This window comes from Diorhabda sublineata, chromosome 1, assembly GCF_026230105.1.
Source record: "Diorhabda sublineata isolate icDioSubl1.1 chromosome 1, icDioSubl1.1, whole genome shotgun sequence".
Taxonomy (NCBI): Eukaryota; Metazoa; Arthropoda; class Insecta; order Coleoptera; family Chrysomelidae; genus Diorhabda; species Diorhabda sublineata.
The window spans coordinates 5,683,791-5,710,671 of NC_079474.1; the positions used below are offsets into that span (position 1 = coordinate 5,683,791).

Below are 26,881 nucleotides of genomic sequence, written 5' to 3' on the forward strand. Positions count from 1 at the left end.
GACTCACCGAAACTTGCCTCTTGGTACTTCAAATTTTCAACTTTCACTTTCCAACATAAATTCACTCAACAGAACAAATAACCAAATAAGTGTTTCTTATGCCGAACCTCAACAAATATTAAATTAACTGGTAATAATTTCACTTTATCTCTGTAATTTCTACTACCCACACCTGGTTTAGTCATATTTAATTGTTTTAGAAAAATTAAACGTACAGATATCTAATTGACAATTAAATTGAAAATTGTACGCAGTAAATTTATTCATTTTGTAAAAATAGAATCATTCCGTAGGAAAATCTGTAATGTGGTCTGAATTTTCAGATCATATTTCAATTTTCACTTATAATTCCCTAGGGCTTGAATTATTTACAAAAGTTATTTCGAGTTGCGAATTTTTTGAAAATTCGGAATCGAAAAATAATGAAAGAGTACGATTTTCGTGGTACCGCAATCTAATAATGAATGAAAAAATAAAACGAAAATGAGGAATAAAATTTTTCGGATCTCGTTTCGTTTTCGAGATATCGATACTTGAAGGCTCTACCAATTGTTAGTTCCAGATTCGCTTATAGAACAGATGGCTTTTAATACTTCGTCTAAAATAAAAATTTTATTGCTTTAAATTCAAGACGAGTCTTGTAATTTAACAAACAAAAGGTTTTTTATTTAGTTGCTGAAGCAAAATGGGCAGTTAGAAACCATCACTTAATAACTAAGAGAAACACATTTTTTCTTGCACAAATATCGATTTTATTCATTAAGGTAATCTCCTTCTAAAGTAATACATTCATTCCAACGATTCTCTACCTTCTCGATGACGTGCTTGTAGAGGGATTTGTCGTTTGCCTCAAACTAAGCATCAGTTTCAACAATTGCTTCTTCATTTGAGGTAAATTTCCTACCGATGAACAAATCTGGACTATATATATATTGAATCGAATGTCAAAAACAAGTAAAGAACTATTGTTAAATGTGTAGGTTGCATTTAAAAGTGTTCTTAAGACGTTCCAAGAGAATAAAGTCTAAAAAGTGGATCAACACCAGAAAATATAGCAGAAATAACGAATGAAAACAGACTCACACCATCAAACTCGAAAGCAATCGTTATATTAGAATTAAATAATTCAAAGGTAAAGCATGTTGGAGGTTAAATAATTTCTTTGTAACTTATGGCATGTTTTACGAGGTGTCCCAAAATATAACTTGGAATCAATGAAAATTTCCAAACGCTGGCTGATATACGAGATATCTTTACCGCTGTTTATATGCCCGGGTTTATATATTAAAAGTAAAAAAAATTCAGCACTGCAAGTGTGCATAGAGCATTTCTTCAATAAAAAAACAAATATGACCAATAATATGTAAGTTTATGAAGAACAAAAAAATATGGTATCAACATCAATGCAAAATATTCATCGAAAGTAGCTTTCGACTGGAAAGGTAATGGCCACCATATTCTGGAATTCACAAGGTGTTGTCTTCATCGACTGCATGGAGAAGGGCAAAACTGTCACAGGATTGTACCATGGCGAATTATTAGACCCATTTGACGCTATATTGAGAAAAAAACTTTCCCTTTTTACGAAAAACGCTCCCACTTATACCTATCCGCAGCCAAATTGGTCTAATTGAACTAAAGAATGTAAATCGGTGCATTGTCTTGGTGAAACAGGGGTCTTGACTTCGAAATTGATTGTCTCTCCCTTTTGGAGAGATAAACATCCCAAAATACTGAGGCCATAACCTTCCCAGTTTTGATTCCAGAGTCAAGTGATGGATCCATGTTTTATTCATTATCACATATCCCCATCCACCGTCTTCTCGAGATTTGGGGTCGTGTGACTTCTTCTATTTTCCTCTTCTATTTTCATTTAGCAGAAAGTTTTTAAAAAACACGATGCTGGTCTTCGCACGTCGCACGGCTTCGTTTAAATTCTGCTACCCGATATTTTACTGTTGATAATGAAGGAGCCCAGTCTCACCCAGAGTAGAATCCAGTTCAGTTTTTAGATTTGTTGGGCTAAGGCCTTTCAAATAAAAGTATTGTTTTTTCCATGTTTACAAATTTACTATTGATGGCCGCCGAACAAATACTAAACAACGTGGCGTCTTTAAACTTGAAACATATGCTGTATAGATTATGTACTTTCCAATATATTGGTATTTTTCAAGCAACTCCTGGGATCAAGATAATGATCTTGCATTACCGTCTATTGAAGCTAAACTAGTTCAAAAAATCAATTACGATGATATAATCGATGCTTTTGCGCGAAATTTTCAAATTTATTGATATCAAAAAATTATTTTCATAATTTCATCTATTCAAGGCTTATAACTTATTCATTTTTCATGATTATTAGTTATATTTCATCAAAATTAATGAAGGGAGGCAACAAGTCTAGTTTTTCCTTGATTTTTGTATTCAGACGATCCAACAAGTCTATCTAGTATTAGTATTGATTGTCTCTGCCTCCCAAAATAATGAGGCCATAACTTTCCCAGCCCACTGTTGTGATTTGGACGCTTCGGACGTAGTTCAACGGCTGTAGTCCACTCAGATAATGATCGTTGATGGACCATGTTTTATCCATTGTCACAGATCGACGCAAAAAATCTGATTTATTGCGTGTAAACATGTGGCCAAACACTGTTATGAATCATCAACTCGTTATTATTTTGATCTACTTTGAGTAAACGCAGCACCCACTTTGAAAAAAGTTTTTTTATCGTTGAATGTTTATGCATAATTGTTAACACACTGCCTTCTGATATCTTTACAACCTCAGTTATCTCACGCAATATCAATTTACGATTAGATATAATTTGTGGAATTTTTTTATGTTTTCTGGAGTAACTACCTCAATTGGATGACCAGAACGTTCACCATCATCGGTGTCTGTACAACCACGTTCACATTCAGCAAACCAATTACATTTTTTTGCGATAGAGCAGAGTGTAGATAACACTTTTGAAGCCTTTTGCTGAGCTTGTACAGTATTTTTTCATCAAGAAGCAATGAAAACTTAACCCAAGTTGTTTTGAAAATAACAATAGTAACTTCAATTGAATGGCTGTCACTTTTTTCTGACTTAAATTATTTTCAAATAAAAATACTTCATCAAAATTAATGAAATCCATTTTATCAAAAAGGGTGGCCGATCGAACGGAACCTAGGGAGGCAACAATCCTAAATCCATCACAGGTTGAACAAATAATCAAATTTACTTACTAACATTATTTTTTGTATATCTTCTAAATAAATCACTAGTTTTTTGAAATGGTCACATGTTCACTGCAACTTTCGATTTTTGTTAGTATCAAAGTTCTTGTCAAATACGGAATTCAAAATTATTCTTCAATTAGAAGTAAAAAAAACATATTGCGATCTGTGGAACATTATAAATGAAACTACAAAATTATTTCTTCTGAACCAGATCTAGAAGGCAGCCCAAACCTACATACGGCCCACATGTAACATTCTTTTATTTATTAACAATTACGTATACTTGTACGACCACGTGTTTTACCATTTTCAAATTATTTACGACAATGTCAATTTTAATTGGGTATTTGTGAATATAGAAATATCGGTAAAAGTGAAATGTTTTTTTAGTGATTTCGTTGAACAAACAATTTTTGAGTGGCTCTTCACTTGCATATAATTAATGTAATTGAGTTTGATTTACATAGTGGGATGTGAATAGGCATAATAATTAGAAATCGAAAGGAAAGTTTTATTTTTTCTACTCGTATTTTAAATTCGTAGATCTTGTGAAAATTGTTTCTCGTAAATTTTCCTTAATTCGAATTGATTCATATAAAATTTCTTCTAAAATTTTTTTTCTTCCTCTACCATATTATTAGAAAAAATCTAAAAAAGTGATATACGGGGATTGTCTAAAAAGTTTCACATCTAACAAAGAAACAATACAGTTCTCAACAATCTCTTTTTAAGTCTGTACACTTTTCCAACTTTTTCAACCGGTCTAAATTATAGTTTACATCTTTTTCTTCTTTGTATGGGATAACGTTTTCGTCTAATGTAAATTTCTCTTCTCCAAATGAAACCTCAACGATACGAAATAGAAAAGAATCACTGAGGTCTAAATCTAGTAATTACGGTAAGTGGTTAACCAATTAGAAGTGAAATTCTTGAATTTTAATCATGAATATCACTGAATTACGGGAAGTGGTGTTGTCCTGATGAAAAAACACTTTCTTCTTCTTCAAATGAGGTCGAGCACCCCACTTTACTTGTGCCAAGTTTCTGTGTGGTTTGCGAGGTTAATTGATGGAGTTTAGACCTTGTTTTTTCCAACTTTGTTGGTTTTTTTTTTCAACTAGGCAGTAGGTATTGTGCTTGGTGTAGGTAAACGGTAAATATAGTCTGAAAAGTATATAGGAAACTTGTGGAAAATGAGCAGGACTCTGATTGAAGATCTTTTCATCTAATGTTTGCTCCACATAAAGTTTTAAGTTTGTCCTTGTACCTTTTAGCTGCCACTATCATTTTGCTTCGGTATAAAGTACTCACTCATGTTTGATGAACTTGATCGCAATAGTGGAAATTATTTTTCATAAAACTACCGTAATTTAAGCGCAAAATAAATACAAGTATTGGTAATTTTGTAAATTGCTTGAAAGCTTAATTGAAGACTGACTAAAAAGACCGCAAAAATACTAAATTTTAGTTGTATTAGTTCCTCTGTAACAGATATGAAAGTATCAATGGAGTCCTTCATAAAATTTGAAAACAGTACAAAACAACTCTCACTATTGGGAAAACCAAGAAAAGCTAGCACGAGTCAATACAAGAAAATCGATTGTTTACCACACGGCTGCAATTTTGACGTAGATCAGCTGTTTTTCTTGTATTGGATATTTGAATTGTTCTTTTTATTAGATTTAAATGAAAACTGTCAAATATGATAACGTCAAATTCTTCCATTTATCTATTTTTACTATTCATTTTAGCTTATATACACGAATGTTTTTTATCTAAGCCCATATCCTTCGAATCAGAAATATATAAAGATGTTTACGATCCATTGAATGATGTTATATACATCGATGACGATATTTCACTAGAAAATATTAGACTTAAAAAAGACGCTAAAATATGGGACCATTGGGGGAAATGGTCAGCTTGTAGTGTAACCTGCGGAGTTGGAAAAATGACAAGATGGAGGCATTGTGTTTCACAAGGGTGCGCAGCAGGTGAAAAAGAAGCACAAATCAAAACATGTACTTTAAAACCTTGTTGAATGATTAATGCGATTCTTACAATAAATTTGATTTAATTGTAAGTTTTCACATAACAATGTTTAAATTTGAGAATATGGGTTTTATATTTGTTAAAATGTAAGTAAAAATTTGTCCATTAAGGGAAATAATAGGAAATTATTTGTTACGTTAACTTAGTGGAAGTTTTGTCAACTTCTGAAACGTTACTTTCCCGTATTAAGAAAAATTGAGGTAAAGCTCCCGAAAATATGAGCTCTATAAAAATATACTCGAAGGATTTCAGAGTGGATGTTATAAGCTAAGAAATCTAGAAAAAATTGGGAGTTTCTTAAGAATTGTACAAATTATTCAGAACAATTAAGAAAAATACCAAACTTTCGAGAAGTTACACGAATTTTTCGTAAATTTTTCGCATTTTTTAGAAAAACTAAAGAATTATCGTATGTTTGGCGAAGATTCCACATGTCAAGGAACTTTTGAGAAATTTCTAACGTTTTGCAGAAACATCCAAGGAATATTTGGAACGCTACCAAATTTTGAAGGAATTATACAAAATTATAATGTTATTATATTTTTAAGACTTTCTACAATCATTAGCCCATTGTCAGTTGGTTATTGAATTGTCCCAAACTTTCTAGAATTTTCCAGAAGAAATCAGGAAGTTACCAACCCTTCGAGGAATTTCACAAATTTTCACATATACAAGGAATTGTTACATTTCGGTAACGGTAACGTTTAAAACTTTCGTGAAAATTACTAAAGTTTGAGAAACTGCACAATTTTTCGAAAATATTCATAGTGCCTTCAAATTTTATAGAAACGACATTCTAAAATTCGGATCGTTATAATTTTTTCTAGAAACTACATGAATTTTCTAGAAAGCAATAAATTGTACACAATCTGAGCGGTTGAAAGAATATTCAAATATTCCGGAAATAACCAGAAAGTTACCAAACTTCAAGAATCAGCACAAATTTTTCAAAAATATTAACATTTAAGCACATATTCAAGAAATTACTCAAGGTTTATCAGTTTTAAGGAATTAATCGAATAATCCAGAAAGTTATTGAAAAATTTTCCGAACTTATACACAACCATATAGTATACATTGGCATCCTCCAAATACAAACTCCAATCTAAATAAAGTTACTTATCCTCAACCTCGTCTCCCATAGGTGTAGAGGTCATATTTCTTGTCCATTTATTTCTATTATTTGCTTCCTGTTTAGCCCGTTTCTAGTTCGGTCTTTTTTCTTCAGGTTGTTTCCTCTTTCCGTATTCCATTCCTGTATGGGTCTGTCTGTTCTCTTCGATCTGTTTGTTTCTGGTCCCATAACACCTTAACTGTTCTGCCCTCTTCCCACTATGCGTCCAAACCATCTTAACGGTCGTTCGACTACGTTTAATCCGAGTCGAATGGTGTTGTAACTCATTTTATCTAGTCTCTTCACCCCCAATTCTCTTTTTGGTTAAAAAATACCCTGTACAGGGTAACATGTGGACATTGTCTTCCACAATTCTTTCACATGATCTTACAGTTGTTTATAGATACTTTGGCTTGTTAAGGATCTTTTTTTATACTCTTCTAGTTTGTTGTACATTTTCATTATTTTTGTCGTTTGTATGTTTATCTTTATATATTTATTATAATTTATTACTCCTATTCTCTATTCTGTTTTTAGCTCTTCTTTATGGTAGCAGATGTTAAAAGGTTGTCCATATACATTACTGCGTTTATGTAGTCAGTAAATTATATTCTATAATGTTGGCAACTAAGTACTTTCGCTTTTTAATGATAGAGGGCTTTGCTTTATTTTTTGAATAACTTATGTTAGTGCTGTACTTTGACGTTCGTCACGTGATACTGGTCACATTGACGTAACTTTGGAGGCGAGTAGTGCTTGAGATTAGTTGTGGGTTAATTTTAAATGGAGTGCAGAAACGAATATTTTCGGCATATTTTACTTTCTTATTTCCGAAAAGAAAAGAAAGCTGCTGAGGCTTACAAAGAAATATATGAAGTTTATGGTGCTGATTGCTTGTCAGAATTGGTATAAAAAATTACGTTCTGGAGATTTTTCCCTCAAAGGTGAGCAAAGTTCTGGTGGGCCTACTGAAGTTGATGATTACCTAATTAGTACCTAAATAGTAATTCAAAACAAATCAAAGTCATAATTGAAGAATATCGTCATATAACTATTCGAGAAGTTGTGAAGACGCTACATGTATCGCACAAAATACTTGAAATGTCTTGGGCTAGTCAATAAGCTTGATATTTGGGTACTTAACGAATTGAAAGAAAGAAACCAGCACAAACCACATCGAAAGTTGAAAAACAACTAAAAAAGCTCATGCTGTCAGTTTGGAGGGATTACCAAGGTGTTGTGTTTTTTGAGCTGCTTCCAAGGAACCACACAATCAATTCTGATAATGCAAAGCTTCATATATCTTTGACAGCTCGTGGAAAACTATTGAAGCTTGAATGGGAAGTGATACCACATACCTTATACAGACGAAAAATTTTCTGATGTCCCTTATTTCACCGAAGTTCGTTGGCTCAGTCGAGGAGTAGTTTTAGAAAGATTTTTTGCATTAAGTGACCCTATTAAAGCTTTCATGTTAGAAAAAGGCAAACCAATTGATTATGACAATAACTGGTGGATTGATAGTGCCTTTTTGGTAAGATATGAATAAACACTTGACTGATCTGAATATAAAGTTACAGGGTAAAAATCTGATTGTGACTTAAATGTATTCATATATTCAAGCCTTTAAAAAAAAGTTGAGGCTGCGGGAAAATCAGGTAAAAAACCAAACTTTGGACCATTTCCCTCATTTAAAATCATTTGGGGCAGTGAACCAAAAAAAATTGGATGAATATTCTCAACTTCTGCAAAATTTGATTAAGGAATTCAACAATCATTTTGAAGATTTTCACAAAATGAATGAAATGGCAATTTTCAGCAATCCATTCAATTTTGAAGCTTCACAGTCACCAGTCCATTTGCAAATGGTGCTGATAGATCCTCAATCAGACAGTATTTTGAAAGAAAATTAACGCTTCTACATTTTATACAAAAAACAAGAGTTTGGATAATTACCCGGAATCAAAAAAGCATGCATATTCTCTGCATGTTTGGTAACACCTATTTATGTAAGCAGATGTTTTCCATCACGAAAATAAATAATAACAAACATCGCACAAAACAATGAGCTTGTCAAAAACAAGAGATGTCAGGTAGCTGGATCCACGAGCTCAACATAGTACCTACTATCTTTTATAGCTTTGATATGATTTTTAACAACCGTTTTTAACAACAACAGTTCATGTTATTTTTATTTTCAATCTGGCCCGCCTACGAATTCAAAATTTAATATGTGGCCCTCTGCAAAATTGAGTTTGACACTCCTGTGCTAGGTATTTGTCCTGCTTCCTGAGTGGTTTCGCGTTCCTAAAGCAAAGATCTTCAAAGTCTGCTAAAGTTTCTCTTCGGCATAATTATTTTTTTTTGTTTCTTCATGTTTCCACCCCATTCTCTTACAATATCCCTCTATAATTTTTGCAGTTGTTATAACTTCCTTTTTTGTGTATTCCAGGTTATTATTAAAATTCTGAGTAATAATTTCCGTCTATATTTTATCTATTTCCGGTGCTTTTCCTATTATTTGTTTTTCTAATGCCTCTATATCTCTAAAGGTTATATTTTTGAGCTAATAATATACTTATTAAACAGAAAAATTTATATTATTTCAACAAACATTCCAGTTGCGAGAACGGTTTACTAAATAAATAACTAATTAATAAATAATAATAATACCCTTTGATTTATTAAGTGTGTTATGTAAATATGTTAAGACAACAGGTGTATAACTATCAATACTGAAATACTACGCACAACCAACTGACTACAGAAGGTTAAAAGTCTTATATAATGCATCCATTTATATAAAATACGTATTTGTTTATTGCAATTATGTCTCAAAATTTCATAATTAGTTATAAGAATATGGGTGTAAGATATTGAAATAGTATCATAACATACCAATAATAGAGGTATTTTTTTATGTGGAAATTAATTATTGGTCTGATTTAATTTCATACCAAACAACCTGTATGATTACAATTCCTGTCAGTTTTAAATCTATTTGCACACACACCGGATTTCTACCGGTCAATAAATCATTTGCTTTGTCGTCGTGACACGAGATGATAGAATAATAGTGAATCCTAAACGTGGTAGATTTATCGCTGTATTAAGCGTAAGTGTTGGATTCATCTTATCAATCAAATCAGAAAACGCACGGGAACATTCTACACTTTGTTTGAAGAACTAACGTGAGGTGTTAGTAAGTTTTTCAACTTATTCAAAACGCCTACCGCATCTTTTAACGAACTCCATGAGAAGTTCAAGCACGTACTACCAAAACTAGTTTATTTCACCGAGTGGAAAAGTCGGTGGAAAACCGGTGCGTGTCCAAGCATGTATTTAATCACGTACACCATTACTTGCCAGTTGTGTCGGTGATACAATGGCATCGGATAGTTAGTAACAGGCATTTCAATGGCACCGATCATCGGTCGGCGTGTGTGCCAGGTCACATTCCCCCCATTTTGATTCACGAATGGAATTTTGGCGACCGGTATAAAAACGACAATCCAAAATCGGTGTGTGAGCAATTAATTTAACTTATAATTAATTAAAATATTTCAAAAACATATTTCAACTTACTATTTTTTAGGGGAATAATATGTGGATGAGGAAAATATGTGGATAATACTCAAATAACTTGCTTTATTAACCAATAAGAACGAAGTATTGCAAGAAATGCTGTCTATTTGTAAATAATATAGAATACCAAAATAAAAATTTGGCATCCAATAAAAATATCTTACCTGTCATTCCTAAGCTCGTTGTGCTCTTGGAATGAGAAGCCATCTTGGATAAATTGGTCGTGCTCTGACTACGCATTTTGGATAATTTTTCCATATCTCCACTACCCACAAAGGCCGATTTCGGCCTTCGAGGTAATGAAGTATTACAATTTTCACTAAGAACAGATGCTTCATGGTATCCAGAACTATCAGAACTATTTCGAGAATGGCAAATCATTAAGCCTGATTCGGGTTTTTTAGACTGTAATTCACTGACTTCCGAAATGGTGCTTGGAGGTTTTTCTTCTGAATTTCTGCGAGAATCTGAAAAATTAGTTAATATAGTAAATAATGGGTACTAAATAAGAAACAAAATTATAAGATTTTTTCAACGGATTCAATGTTTGGAATAAAGCAGAAAAATCACATATAGGTCATACTAAATAAGAGTCACAACAATAATATTTCAATCCATGATAATCTTTTCTTTAATATTTATTTATATCTGAAATTAGAGAGAGCCCAGGGGCTAATCTACAACAGAAAAGTCCATGCATGTCATGGAGAATAAGTCAATAAGTTGTTAAATTAAATTTATAAAAGGCATGTCTATTAGGCATCTAACAAGCAACCGGTACATTTCTTTTACTTTAGTGCCTTTCCAATTGAATTTAGGGTAATTATTTAGAATTGGATCTCCACCCCAAATGTACTCCAAACATTTTTTCTCGCATATAGGGTTGTTTTTTAGTGCTCCGAAAGTACTTTTAGGTTGAAGGAAACACATTTTTTCCATCATAACACTCATTATCTCATGAATATTGAATGTCAATAATTATCCAATCATATCGGAATACGCGGTCATCTAGAGAAATAGCACATGAGGTTAGGTTAGGTTAGGTTAGGATAATTCTTATAATAAATAAAATAAATTTATTGATGTATAAACAAATAATGAAACAGTAAACTGAAATTATGTTGAAAATGTTAAAAAATATATTACCCCCCCTTAACATAACTTATTTTGTCCCCTAAAAGGATCTGAAGTGCAGCAAAAAATGTTTGGAGTAAGTTTGGGGTGGAGCCCCACTTATCGAATTTAGTATTTAAGTGAATCTGAAACACTTGGCACAAGAAGTTGAAATATACCAATTACATTTTTTAAATGTAAAGTTGATCTAGCAAATATGTGGTATTATTGGATCTATAACCCTATCTTAAACAAATATGTCTTTTGTGGTGGCATCTGTTACAGGAAGGTATAATGTATAAATAAATAAAAAATACTCTGTGATATCCAGACTTGATGAATTGAAATTGACAAATTAATTTAGTTCATTAAATTTATTAAACATTCAATACTTTAGTTGAACAATATTGATTGTCTTTGAGAACATAGTTCATCATCAACCTTAACACAACAATTTATTACTGAATCTGGGTTGCTCCTTCCAGTGGTCTCTCGAGGAAATAATTAAATACATTAAGTATTTCATGGTATTCGAACTGAAGGTCAAGAATTCCATTAAGAATAAGATTTGTTTTAATATTAATATAAATTCCTCAAACATTACCTGAAGAAGCAGTGAATGTTTTGGTTTGTTAAATGGTACATATATCACACTGTACTCATAGTATTATACAGGCCAACATGGAATAAACTTTATCTACTGAACCTTCTCCTATTATTATGTTTTTATTGTGTTGAAATTGAAAGAAAAACTAAAAATGCTGTTATATGGTTAAATTGATTGAAACATTTTGTCCAAGTGATGCAGATGACGCTGGTAGTACTGCTGGAGAATCTTTTCTTGTCAAAAAAAGTGGAATATTTTACTGCTGATGTTTTAGTTAATGTCAAAACAACTTCAAATTTAAAAATATATTCAGTACTCATTACAATATTAATTGATGGATGTTGAACACTTCTGAAAGTTTTTGTTGTATTTGTAATTTGTAGCGGGTATGTAATTGGTAAACACCAAAGAAAAATTAACAGTAAAAACTAGTAAAAGACTCATCTACAAGCTGTCTCAAAAGAAAGTTCACATAAGAAAAACAAAGTTAAAAAAAGTAAGAAGATTATTTGTTTATTACATATTAAAATAAATTTCTTGGGAATTTATTTCTTAAACATAGCATCCTCCAAATGTAAACCGTTGTGGTTACGCCATTCATTTAATCGAGCGGCAGGTTTTCTCAATATTTTCTTTCAATTGTGCTAGGGAAGTTTGTTAGTGTAAGCTTCAGATTTGATATAACCCTACAGGGAAAAGTCTGTAGATGTTAAATCGGCACCTTGTAGAAGCTAACTTATGTCACCTCTCTCAGAGATCGATTTGTCAGGAAAAATTTCACGCGCTCGTCGCAGATATCCACTGGACGTGTGAGAAGTTGCTCAATTCTGCAGGAACCATATTCTTTGGTTATAACCATAAAAGTTTTGCCGTTAAATGTATATAATTTGAGAAGCACAAAGATAATATAAGTGTGTATACTTTAGCCTAAGAAATTTAATATAAACATTGAAACGAAATTGCAACAAAACCAAAATATGTTGGATTTAAAATATGTGTTACAGGCTAATAGAAAAGATCAAAAGCTCCTATCATGTTTCTTCAGTAAAATCCAAAAGAGATTGCAATCCTTTGAAGACTCATTTTCAGTTGCTATTGGGTCTGAGACCCAAGAGAAAGATTTTTCTGTGAAGAAACTGCAACTTAATAAAGGGAAAGAAACTTCGCCTCCAGTTGTTTGAGAACATAATGCTAAAGAAGATGTTTAGCCTCCCGTTGTTAGGAAGCATAGTGCTGAAAAAGAAACTTCGCCACGAGTTGTTAGAGAGCAAAATGTTGAAAAAGAAACTTCGCCACGAGTTGTTAGAGAGCAAAATGTTGAAAAAGAAACTTCGCGTCCAGTTGTTATAGAGCATAATGCTGAAGAAGCTTCGCCTCCAGTTGCTAGAAAGCATAATGCTGAAAAATAAACTTCTTCTCCATTTTTATAGACCAAAATGCTGAAAAAGAAGCTTCGCCTCCAGTAGTTGAAGAGGCGAATGTTGAAGAAGAAACTTCAACTTTGACTCCACTTAATACAGATAACTTTCTATTTAATATTCTTTGTAAATAGTGTTTTGAAATACTAGTTTAAATATATAAAAGTTCCCATTCCAAAGATCGGGCCTAGATCCGCTCCCGTCATACAATGGTTTCATACTTTGGGTGCATCAAAACAATTAAGGCCATATTTGCCCTGAATAATTTATAACGTCAAGAACAATTTTTGAAACTTATTTTTTGTTGGTCTGTATTTTTATAGCTACGAGGACGTTCTTGTATATTTTTAATTATCTAAGAACTTACCTAAACTATTTTCATTGACTATACATTCCTCCTCTCCACTAGGAGGTTTTTGTTGTTGTGGTGGTTTGGGCGCGGGTCTTCGTTTCCTTTGTGGAGGTTTAGGTCGTTCGGGTGGTGGATCTTGTTTCGGTGGCGGCAGGATCGGTTGTTGAACGATTGCTGGAGGAGTTACAGAACGAGAATCGTCGCTGTGAGTGGGTGAAATTGAACGTGTATCACTGGAGATTGAACCAGAGCCCATGCTCTAAAAAATATCCATTGGTCATATGAATTTTCTTTACAAAAGTGTATAAACTCTAATATATTTCCGAGCTTTCGAAAACTTGGTTAAGAATTGCGGGGTTCTAAACATTAAATTCATCGATTTCAAAATGTAATATTCAAATTGACGCTTGATAGAAATATTAAGGCTATTGATTATGTAAGTTCTTGAGATGATTAGGAAGTATCCCATATTTGTATGTGAATTGTAATAAAGTCTTGCCAACTATATTATGAGAGTTTACGTAGTGGGATTGTGGCATAATTAAACTCAAAGTGTACTAACTCTAATACATTTCCGATCTTTCGGATAGTTATGTTTTTTTCGTCTGGAACTAAATCATTCCCAGAAGATGAATACATAAGTATTAGAAAGCTTGGAAATATATTAGAGTTAGTAGACTTTGGTGTTTAATTTTGCCACAATCTCCCACTACGGAAACTCTCATAACCTATCTGGTAGACTGTTATATTATTCCAATGTGTTGTGTTTTGTGATATTATATATTATGTTATATGCTTACCGATTTTCCTCTTCTGAAGATTAAATTAAATACACCTCCTCCAGTTTTGTTGTGCATTTGTTTTCTTTCTTCTTCCTTTCTTAAGGCCATTATGTCGCTACTGGAAAATGCTTGACTCAGACTGTGAGTTCCTTTTGATACTACGTTGATTTCCGTTATCTGATAATCACTTAGTGTTAACTTTGGGTCCAAAGTTTGGTCAAGGTTACCTGTAAAAAGAGTATAAACAATTATAGAACTATGGATATCAATTTATATTTTAAATAATAATACTATAGGTTATAATGAATATTTTTTATAGAATTTCATACAGTGTCATTCAAAAGTCACTTCAACGCATCTTATCTTGGAAACGATTTTGCCAATTTGACCTGATGCTTCGTTTCAATTGCATGTTAGGTTTGTTTGTTCATTTTATAAACCTTATTTATAACGTGTCCCCATACGAAATAGTCAAGCGTACTAAGGTTGAAGCTTTCAGGAGCTCGTGGATGTTAGTTCATTGTCAATTATTTGATTTGATATATAGCAAGTGGCCTCGTCTTTAATCGTTCGAAATCCTGTCTCTCGTGAGTCTAAAAAGGCTGGGAGGATATTGCAATATTCATATTGAAGGGTTGGTTTCAAGGGAGAAGAACGACTTTTGGAATATGCAGTCGTTCTTGTTTAATTGTGGATTTTTTTCTGTCTAGTATTGACATTTCTGTTCATTTAGTTAACAATGAACAGTATATTTTCAACGTTGTTGTATTTCGTTTGGAAAATTGAATATATATGTGTGGTCCGAATCCTCAAATATAATTTTGTGCGTTTTTACTGTAATTTTTTTTAAATATCGAATGTAAAGACGATTTTTTAATGTTCAATACTTTCCTTCGCTAAAGAACGTATACAGCCTTCACTTCTTCAATTGTTTTCTGGACGCGGACTGAAAATATGCTTGTAAACAAAAAGTGCGATGCATACAAAGAACATGCTATCTTTACTTAATCTAAGGAAATTTTCGGGCAGTGTCTCCTTCCAAAAACCTGTTGCATGGTTTAAGTAATATTTTATCAGCAGAAGTCAATTTGTAAGGGTTGATCTAACGATGTCTTCATGCAAGCCAATAGAATGTAGAGTGCCTCAAGGCTCAGTACTAGGCCCAAATTGTTTCTTCTATAACCAACCACTATTTTAGAAAAGTAATTGCACAGCTATCCGCCTAGGAACGTGGAGCACGATATTTATCTATCTACACTACGTTCATAGTTAGTCAAGGGCTCAATACTGAACAATGTAAAAAAATGCACAATAATTTGCCAGTTGAAATCAAATCTATACATCTTTTCCCATATTTCACAAGAATTTAGAGGCATATTTACTGCCTTCTACACTGTAAGCGACTCGTACTAATATTTGATTCTGAACAAGCTACGCACTGGCTTAATGTTAATAATGATTTTTAATACAAATTGTTTCATATTTTAGTATTACCAGATAAATATTATAGATAAATATTTTCATAATTTAGATTTTATTTTATTTCTGTGTTTATTTAGTTATTTGTGTGTTTGTTTTATATTTATTTATAAGTTCTTGACTACAAATTGTAAGAATTTTTTTGACAATCAGCATATTTCTTCTTCATACCTAGGTAGCGTCTAAAACTTTACAAAACGGCACCCAATCAACTTCTGCGCTAAATATGTACCACATACATTTTGCATGAACTGAAATTTGGAAACTGAATATTTTCACTTTTTAAATCATAATTTTTTACCTAAATATAGATACTTGATAATTTGAAATGCAAGGGGGTTTAGTAATACTCTTTTAAAAGATTTTTAAATTTTATTCACAATTGTCTATATTTTGATACAAACTTTATCAATGGGTTTGTGGAAATAACGCAAGAGGTTATGTTACCTATCATGTTAAAAAGTGTCCCTTGATATCAAGGTCGACATATTGCACAACTGTTTTAGAAACTTTTCTACTTCCGCAGTACTTTACAGAGGATACGTTCACTGCTAACAGAGAGTACTGCGATAATAAGTGAAAATAGCTTCCAGTAAAAACGTAGTTGAATCTTAATAAAATATTAAAATGTCTATTAATGTCTTTATAACAAATAATCTCTATAATTATTACTATTATAATCAAGTGGAAGATACTGAAAATACTAAGCACACTGTTACTACCACAACACCAACACTTACACTTGTACTATTCCACGTTTCGATAACTAAGTTATCTTCTTCAGTGTCTTCAATTTGGCTAGATCACTAGCGATTACAGAAATTTCACTAATCTATTGAGTTATGTAAAGTTTTTCATTCATAATTTTTGAAAGAAGCTTCGAAATAATATTCCCAAAATAAATCACATATTACGTTACCTTTATATATATTTGAATAATTTTCTATACCTTATGGTGCTTCTAAGAGAAAAACTAAATCGATACTACCTAGAAAATCTTAATGGGAAAACTAATTAGTTGTATTACACCTACAAAAATTCTATTCCACTGAGAAAACCGAATACCTAATTCATTTCGATGTTAATATAAACGTTGTCATAAAAATTTATAAAGCATTAATTATTTTAACGACATATATGCTCTCTTCAATTTTTATTGGTAATGACAAATACTCATAAATAACAAAGAATATACAATGTATCTGTGTAGTATGGATTGAATGTGATATTTCTCCAACCAAAACCTTTAGAAGAACTTGAGACCTACATTAGACTAGTATCGATATTAATATGATGACTTTATCGGTTTTTTCAATACAACGGATCATTCTTTAGAAGCATGATATTTCAAATAATTGGAACTCTAACTATTTATATTATATAAACGATGGGTTTTCCTGATACATCTTCAGACGTTGCTAAATGGAACTGCAGCTCCAAAATTCATTAGTTCTAATCAGCTGTTTGTTTTTCTACACAAGCAAAATCTCGAGCAATGAGTGGCGAAAAATAAAATTAACCAATTCTGTGACTGAAACAATAAAGTTGTAAAAGTATTTGGTGATGATTCTATGAGCTTAGCATGAGTTTTTCTTTGATATAAAAATGTGCCGTGAAAGTGTGAAAGGCGAACAGCGAGAAATGACACAGCGACAAAACACCCAGTCAACGCGAACATTTTGGCGCTCTGTCACTGTACGTAGAATGTAACGCATCTCACCATCGATTCATCTTGAATTGGGTTGGTCAATCGTGGTTCAGCTCTACAGGTCTTCTACATCCTTAGCTTCAATCTTCTTAATTATTCTTCTTCACATCCTTCGGTCGTTTGCTACTTTTTTCCATTCAATCATTCCTACCTCATCTATATACCGCTTCACTTCTTGTAGACGTTTTTTCTTTGAGCGTCTTTTTTTCCTCCTTTTCCTCCTCCAACATCATTCTCACAATTCTCTGCAGTGGCAATCTGACAATTTATCCTAACCAATTTGCTCTTTGGGGTCGAACTATTTTTGTTATTTTAGGCTTCTCGTATATCATCATTAGTTCTTTATTTGTACGTCTTCTCCAAATACCTTTTGGATTGAAATTGGACGCATGAAGTGTGGGAGAGAAAGTTTTATGGAATGATGAGTCAAAGTTTGAGGTTTTTGTGTCAAGAGGAGAGTGTTTGTGCGTAGGTGATCGGAAGAGCGGATATCAGATTTCGATTGTAAAGCACGGCGGAGGCTCGGTGATAGTTTGGGTATATTTTGGAGGAAGGGCGATTGGAGACAATTTTGAAGGAAGAAAATATATTATAGGAGAATGTAGTATGTTCCGGTCAGATGTGCGAAGAGTATTTGAAAGAATTGAAGAGGATTAATTTACTAAAAGTAATGATTTGATCGTCACGATCGCCCGATTTCAAACCGATTGAGTTGTTGTGGGACAAATTGGACAGTGAAGTCAGAAAGTAGTGTCCTACTTCCATTTCACAACTTCGAAATATCCTGAAACACGATTGAAACCAAATAGACGACGATTATTTGTCGAAATTGTTACAGAGAATGCCAAAACTGTGCTTTGAATCAATACATCGATGAATCAAATATTGTAATATATGTAACAAGATCAGAATCAATCGTATTGTTTTTATTTGTTGTATATCTCGCAAACTATATAGGGTGGGCGAATACTTTCGACCGATAGTGTATTTATACTATTTTTGGGCTGTTATGGTTGTGTCTTGCTCTTGACATGTACCCGAATACAACTTAAAAAAACATCCCAATTCTGTAAGAATTATATCTACCCAAATGTTTCAAAATTCTAGTTTTGTTCCTTTTTCATTTAGTTATCGTGTTAAGATTTCTCCCAACTCTATTCTTTTAACTTTAATTAAATACCCAAGTAGTTTTTGTGTTAACTGAAATCGTCGTGTCGAACCTATTGTAATAGGGGTCTATAATATAATGATTAGACGAAAGGGGCACGAGACACAGTTGCTGAGAAGACGTAAGCAATGATGTGTTAACATACTCTGTGAATTCGAAAGATGTACGGTTTCCGGAGAAGATGCAATATTTTATTTGAAGACTTGAAAGACGTAAAGACGACGGATCGCTTAAATCTCGGACGTGTGGATGAACAATTATTTTATTTAGTTACGTTTATATTTTTTTATTATTATTTCTTTTAATTTGAACTTTATATCTTTACCGTTTTTTTGACATAAACGTTACAACTTTTCTAACCTACCGACTGTTTTTTATTGAATAATACCCTAGTCAACATGAGCTAAATTAAAACCATGCAAATCAAGCTTTGCAGAGGAAATATTCCTACTCAATTTTTAACAAAATTAGTATAATTTTTATATTCGTTTGTAAGTGTTCTGGGTCAAGGAACCAAAATCGTCGAACTAATACCTATAACTAGAGGTTTATATCGTTCGTTATATAAAAGGCAATAAATACTAACCTTCTAATGGCTGAAATTCGTTATCAGTTTCAATCTGCGGCTTAATATACCAACTTAATAATTGGATATGTTCACTACACAATAATCACTATTGACCACATTCTTTCTGCTTTTTTTTTCTTTCCAAATTATGAAAGTATCTAACTTATAATTTCAACTACTAAATTTACGGCAAATTACTGTGTTAATAAAAACCTCAGTTTGATTAATTGTTACCTGCGTTGTAATGTTTTTATCAAATAAGATAAGAAACGCGAGACTGGAAAACAATGAGTATTTTTAAAATGTGTGCACTACACATTCTTGGAAGGTAAATGACACAATAAACGGCGAATTTAATTATGTAGAAATTCAATTTATAAAACATAATGATAAAATAATTTCATATAGGGTGAAACATACAGTAAATGGACAGTTAATTAATGACATTCGTCAAAAAGTTTTCTAATATTTTAAGGCAGGGTTTCTTCACTTCCTAATAGTCCCTACTAACTATTATTTACCGAATAACCAAAAATTCAGTGTCTTCGTCTTCTAATAAAGTAAACCTCTGAGTAAATCGAGTTATTTGCCAAATTAGTTATTAGGCAGGTACAAGTGTCAATTGAATAGTTTAGTTGAAACTTAACCTTTAATATACATCAAAAGTGGTTTGTTTATTATACCTTTATTTGATTAGTTCATTTTTGGAAATATTCATAAAAATTATTAAATATTTAATATGGATGTTTGTTTGATAAGGAAATACAGCAAATTTCGAAACGAACTTATTCCGTTCGTCATAAAATTGAACATTACAATTTTTCCGATGATGAAATTTTTCGACCGTTTTCTTTTTCCTTTCCTATCAATTATTTTCAATACAAATTATAATTTTCAGACCAACACTTCTTTCTCGAAAAAGCGACTACTTCAACATTAACTTGAACAACACGTGCAAATATAATAATTAAGCACAGGTCGTTGTCACAAAAACCTAACCTAACCTAACCTAACCTAAAAAATCATAGGAAACCGTCAATAGAAGAACGTTTGTTGAATACATAATAAATTGACAAATATTTATTAGCTAGTTCGGATTTAAACCAACTAGGGTGAAGAAACGATAAACATTTATTCGACAATTAAAAGTTTCTATTAAAGTTATGTGGCTAATAATTATTTGGCACTTTATTAGAACCTGAAGAAACCAGCTTTAAAAAAATAAAATCTTTATGGTACTTTAGGGTGTTCCTGGACTTGATGAGAATTTTTTTTATGACAAAGCTTTATTTTCACGTCAACTACTCACTCTCGAATTTCTCGCATATAGAAAATTAGAAAATATATTTTTATAGTACGTGGAAAACATGAATATTCATAGTGTGGTCCATGAGTTCTTAACTTAACATAGAAAGAAAGGTTATAAATAATAAAAATGAGATCAAATTTTAACATATTTTTCCATTATTTCCACACACTTTTCAGAACGTGTGACTAAAGCTGCTATCCAACTATAAATGATGGAAACAAGTCACCATAAATAACCTCCATTCTGTTTTTGATTTGTGTTGGTTTTAATCCGTTGGTAGAAAATTATGTTTAAGTGGAAAGACAACATAGAAATACAATGAATGTCACTAGAATCAAACGAGGACCAAAAATTGGCAGCGACCACTACGTAGTAGAATCCAAATTTGAAGATTAGAACCAAAAAAACTACCCTCGTAAAGCAACAAAAAAAGGAATCGATAAAAATATGGAAACTAAGAATTAAAAATATCGATTTGGAATATCAAAAAGAAATAAATGAGAAATTGAATGACCAAAGAAATGGTAATTGTCAATGTAGAAGAATCGTGGAATTACTTTCAAAATATTATATTGAGATATATGTGGAACAAATACAAAAAAACATAATGTTAAACAAACATCGTGGTCAAGGGATATAAAAACCAAGTAAATAAAAAGGAAATAGCATCGGAGGAAGAAAAAACCAAAGAACTAATTAAAACAACAAAGAATGAAGAATGGGAAAAATTTGAAGTAAAAATAGAAGAAGAATGTAAAGCAAATCAAAAACTATTCTACAAAATAAAAAAAAATATGAGAACAGAAAACAGCAGGACACAATTTAATAAAAATGAAAAAGAGGAATATTAAAAAAGAGGAAATTATACAAAGGTGGAAAGAATATTGCCAGGAACTACTCGATAATGATTCATCTAGAAGAAACTGTACAAATTGACATAATGGAAGAATCAGAAATAAAAAGATATATAAATTATAGATTGGAAAAGCACCAGGATATGACAAAGTAACAGAATTGATAAAAAATATGAGGCAAAAGGGAAAAGTTGAAACGTTTTATATTTTCAATTAAGCTAAAGAAGATGGGACAGAAGGCATTCATAGTACCAATTTTTAAAAAAGATGTACAAGACTGTATCAACTATCGAGGAATAGCATTAATTAGTACGGCGATAAAAATTAGAAAAAAGAATTAGATCAACAGTAGAAGACACACTTGAAGAATTTCAGTGTGGATTTCGAATGCAAAGTAGCACACAAGATCATGTATTTACTAAAAAACCGATGACAGAAAATGCCATACAAGAAAAGAAGAAACTGTACGTGGCCTTGTTAAAAAGTATTTGATATAGTACCAAGAGAGAAAATATGGAAGATTCTGGTCGAAAGAGTAGTTAACGTAGAAATTATGAAGATAATACTAAATATTTATGAAAACAATGAGAATGCAGTCATAAGAAATAACCAATTATCAAAAGGCTTCACTACAACTATGTGATTAAGACAAGGAGGAAGCTTAAGTCCATTACTATCCATCATATTCATGGACGAGATTATAAAGAGATGGACTGTTTTAGGAGAAAAAATATGTGTGGGGCATTCATTGCTACAAAGAGTTAAAATCGGTGAAGGAGCATTTGCAGACTATGTTATACTAATAGCAAAGAACGAAAAAGTGTTACAAGAAAATATTGAGGTGTGAAACAAAGCAGTAATAGACATCAGCATGAAAATAAACAAGAACAAGACAAAAGTGATGGTGATTGGGGAAAAGATACTAAGATAAATATAGAAACCTACACAGAAACTGGAACACTACCAATACCTAGAAACAATAATAGACGGAGACGGGATAAAAGATTCAAATATAAATAATAAATATGCAAAAACTATATTACGCCATAAACACTAAATTCATAAATAAAAACGAAATATACAGAGACAATTCTAACATTGGATCTGGATCTTGGGTATTGACAAAACGACACAAAAGTAAAATTCAAGCGACAGAGATGAAATATTTGAAAGGATCACAACAATTGAGTTAAGCTCATGATTTTCATTCTATATTGTAGTTTTCCTTCCCGAAAACTTGGAATTATCGTTTTATACAGAATTCTCATTTCCAAATTTGCTGCTATCCCCAATAAATATAGTCAAACATTTCATAGCACCGCAAAACTCAATTTGAGAGACTTTTTCAAAACAACTTGACTAAGTGGTCGTTCGAGCTCCAATATAATGAAATAAATCGAATATTTGATGCAATGATAAAACAAAACCACTGGCCAGAACAACTCAAAGTTGTAGAAATAACTTTTTATCATAAAAGAAGATAAAGAAGCAAATGTAGTTACTTCGTACCGACTAAAATCGAAAATAATGTAAATTCAGTACTGCACCCATTAAAAGGAGTACATAATATTAGAAAAATCAAAAAGAATACAAAAACTAACTCACCTGGGTGTTTAAATTCATACTTCAACGGATCTAAATTCTTCTCCTCGCACACTCTCTTCATAATATCTTCCAACAACACATTTCTACTGACCCTTGCAACATACAGTTGATTCCTTGGTAAATGTACCTTCAATCGAAAAGTACTCTCGAAGGGTTGCTGTCCGGGCGGAACGTTTTTTGGTACCGGAATCGTTCTTGTTTTTGGTACCACCTTAATGTGTTGGGTATCCAGTGTTCCAATTGGAGTATTGGGTTTATAGGGGAGGATTTTATCAGTCTGTTTAGACGATGGTGCCATTTCGAGTGCCTGTAGTGTGTAATTCGACAATTGGAGTTGATGTGTGGTGGTTATTTGAACTAGTAGATCCATCATCGGTGTACTACAGAAACATTAGAAATTAACAATTTATTTCTAGTCATTAGGGTATATTAGGTTTATTCCAGCCGAAACGATTCAGTGTTACACCGTTTTCAATTGATGTTGGAAAATGTCATGTTGGAACAATTCAACCATGTAGCGAAATAAAACCGTTCGTAAAAGGTCACAAAATCATGTGAAAAGTTTTCAAAGCCGTCCGATGAATCTTCAATTTTCAAATCAAAAATTTTCTTTTAATTCTGCGCACGAGATTGGCCGTTTATGAATGGTATTCAATAACATTGACACATATCTACTGAACTAAATTTTGGTCGGTTAATCTGATTATTAACAAATGTATTAGTTGCCATAGGACAGATCAGTGATGGAGAATTTTACACAACAACAATAAGGCAAGTGTGTAATCTCTTCATGTAAATATCTACAATTCAAGATCAATTTATGTACTCCTCAACTTTCTTGGAAACGATTACGAGAAGAATTTTTTATACGGATGAAACGTGGATCAATGAAGGACATTTTAAAGAAGAATTTTGATAGGATAAAACTCATTTTGAAGAAGATAAACGATTGGTTAATAGGTACTTGTTAGAATTTTTTTAGAATTCCTCTCCGGTCTTCGATGAACAAATACAAGAACTGATATTTTACGATCCGCATATTATGTCCCAGTGGAGCAGTTGCCCTTTTTTAATTAGTTAGTACAGCTTACGTTCTTTGTCTTAGGACTTCTTCATCTGTCAGCTGAACCATCCAAGATATATTAAGCGTTATAACCACATCTGGGGAGCTTCTAGTTTTTTAACGGCAGTCAGTTTTGTATTGATTGTTCGGTGCGTGTTTTGATTTTATTAGTCGGATGAACAATTACCAGAAATTCAAATACCTACACATGTACTTAAATTTGACTACTTTTTTCATGAGATTTCTTGGAGAGAATCACGAATTTTTTCTTTTTTGCGTTAACATTTATTGTTAGACCCACAATTTTTTCCTACCCTGTTGACCAGTTGTTATATGTCACAATATATGTTATGAGCGATTAAAGCCGTATCGTCAGCCTAGCAGATATTATTTGTATTAACTTTCGTTTCAATTCCCACATCTTTCAGAGCAATACAGCGAACGGTGCCATCGATCGCAGGGAAAAGGGGAGTTGCAGCTATTTCAGTAACCTCCCTACTCTTCTTCATCATTCCCTATTGGGTTTCTAGTCTTCAAGTCTAAGTGACATGGCGCAGCGAGTAGGATAGAAATATGCAAATAAGGAGTATGACGTGAGTACCAAAATCGTTACCTAACGCTTAATGGGAGAAACAATAATTGTTGGAAGGGGCTTAATAGAATTTGTTTTTACCATACAACAATATTTGAAAAATATAATGTAGATAAGATAGCTAGAGAACGTTTAAATTAAATTAAGGTGGTCGAAAAAAGGTCGAATGAAAGAAAATGACACGACAATTTGAAATGCAAGATTTTCGTCAACTATCATGTGACTAGATGCCAAAATTGTCATCAGAAATTGACAAATCATAGTCAGAAATATCATAGTAAGGGAAGAGAAATTATTATTTATGTGGAAATTGTTTATATTGACTTCGTATAGGGAAAATAAGACTTATTTATTTAGATTTGTAATTTTGTATTAAGTTTGTAAGTTTATACAAAGATCCATTCATTTATCACCCCCTATTTAGTAATAAGGGGTGATTTCATATGAATATCCCAACTTGACATCCAGTATACTATTTTTTATAGTCACTATTTTGTATATAAAGTAATTCTCCATCACTAAGGTATATAATTATCGATTAATCCCTTAAGGCTAGTTATAATATCATGTTACCTTCTTTCAACAGACATTTTAACTTTTCTACCGGTTGGTAAATGGACTAAAAGATCCATGGCTCCTGCCAACATATCTGGAGGTGTATCCTCGGTGATCTGCATCATGCTCGCCGTAGTACCACTGAAATATAAAAACAAAAGTCATAAATTAAAAAAAAATTGATTATTTTTTGATATATTCTCCCTTTATTCACACACGCTGAAGCTTCTATCCCACTATAAAAATATGCATCTTTAAAATAAAAAAATGTTCGTACACCCATTGTCACTGTTAGACCTTAACTGAGTCTTCAGCTCAGTAAACAAAAAATACTTGAACTGGGGCAGATTAGGGCTAACCGAACCGACTCAGACCAATTTTTTAATTTTGAAAGTGATGGACTTTTTTATACCATCCGAAACTCAATTTAAGACAATTGCTATGTTCCCAGAAAGCCAAACAGCGCTAAAGAAACTCGATTTTGTGGAGAATGGAATTGTATGTGTTCTAAATACGCTACATAAACGTTGTAAGGTCATGAGGTATAAGGATCATAAGGGCAATGGAAATGGAAAAATATGCGCACAGTGGATGTCCAACTGCCAGATCAGATTGGGAAAATCTTCAAAATTTATATCGTCCAATTAAGGTGGTTACTCCAAAAAACATCGAAAAAGTCCACAAATTGGTTATATCTAATCGTAAATTGATATTGCCTGAGATAGCTGAGGTCGTAAAGATATCAGGAGTCAATGTGTTTACAATTATGCATGAACATTTGACCATGAGAATGTTTTTTTTTAAAGTGGGTGCCACGTTTAATCACAGTCGAGCAAAAATAACAACGTGTTTGGTCAAGTTTACAAGTAATAAATCAGATTTTTTGCGTCGATATGTGATAGTGGATGAAACATGGATCGCTTCACTCCGGAATCAAAAGATCATCTGAGTGAACCGCTTTAACGACGAATTACACTTCGAATTGCTTCGTTCTCCACCGTATAGTTCAGATCTGGCCCCCAGTGACTACTGGCTATTCTCTGATCTCAAAAAAATGCTTGACGGTAAGAAATTTAACTCAAATGAAGAAGCAATTACTGAAACTGAAGCCTATTGTGAGGCAAAAGACAACGTTACTTCAGTTGTTTAAAGAATCTCTGAAATAGCTTTTAAAAAAAAATAATCGTTCAAAATGACGTTAGGTAATAAAAAGTACCATTAATTTGTATGCTTCAGTAGTAGAATTCATCAATTGTGCACGTACATCGTATAAAACTAATAAACTAAGACGAATATATTAATTTAATATGGTAGTCACCTTATAAACTAATCAATTATTAATGATTGGTTTTTCTATGAGGCGCATTAATAATGAATTGAGGTATGGTGTTAAAATATTGATAAAATGTTGCGGAAAACGAGGAGTGTTATACAATATTCATGATAATAGTCTAGGTAGAGGTTTTAAAGAGAAGTTTTTTACATACCACATTCATTGAGTTGGCGAAATGAAGATACCCGTAGATTCAATCTCTCTACTTAGTTACATAGTCTAAATGATTCCAGAATGTATGGAATGAATCTTACAATCGTTTATATACTGACCTATTTTGGAATTTTCATAATGTTACGAACTCGTCCACGACATGGGTCGTGAGATCGGTCCTGTTCAATTATAATGGAACGCTAAAATTAGGCGAGAGGGAATTCGTTTGATATTGCCTTTGACGCT

The 26,881-nt window shown here is 32.4% G+C and overlaps 1 protein-coding gene across 2 annotated transcripts in view; it reads right to left on the reverse strand.

The window, feature by feature from the left end:
- Window positions 1–26,881, reverse strand: part of LOC130449565 (muscle M-line assembly protein unc-89) — a 126,646-nt gene that overhangs the window by 26,060 nt on the left and 73,705 nt on the right. Inside the window, exons 2-6 of one of the 2 annotated variants that reach the window (XM_056787476.1) lie at window positions 25,168–25,290; window positions 22,940–23,319; window positions 14,267–14,475; window positions 13,482–13,725; window positions 10,141–10,443 (exon numbers count right to left, since the gene is read on the reverse strand). In XM_056787476.1, the coding sequence (XP_056643454.1) occupies window positions 10,141–10,443; window positions 13,482–13,725; window positions 14,267–14,475; window positions 22,940–23,319; window positions 25,168–25,274 (1,243 nt within the window). In that variant the 5' untranslated portion in view covers window positions 25,275–25,290. Of the gene's footprint in view, window positions 1–10,140; window positions 10,444–13,481; window positions 13,726–14,266; window positions 14,476–19,189; window positions 19,390–22,939; window positions 23,320–25,167; window positions 25,291–26,881 lie in introns of those variants that run through there. The other variant, XM_056787485.1, reaches the window with a different exon arrangement.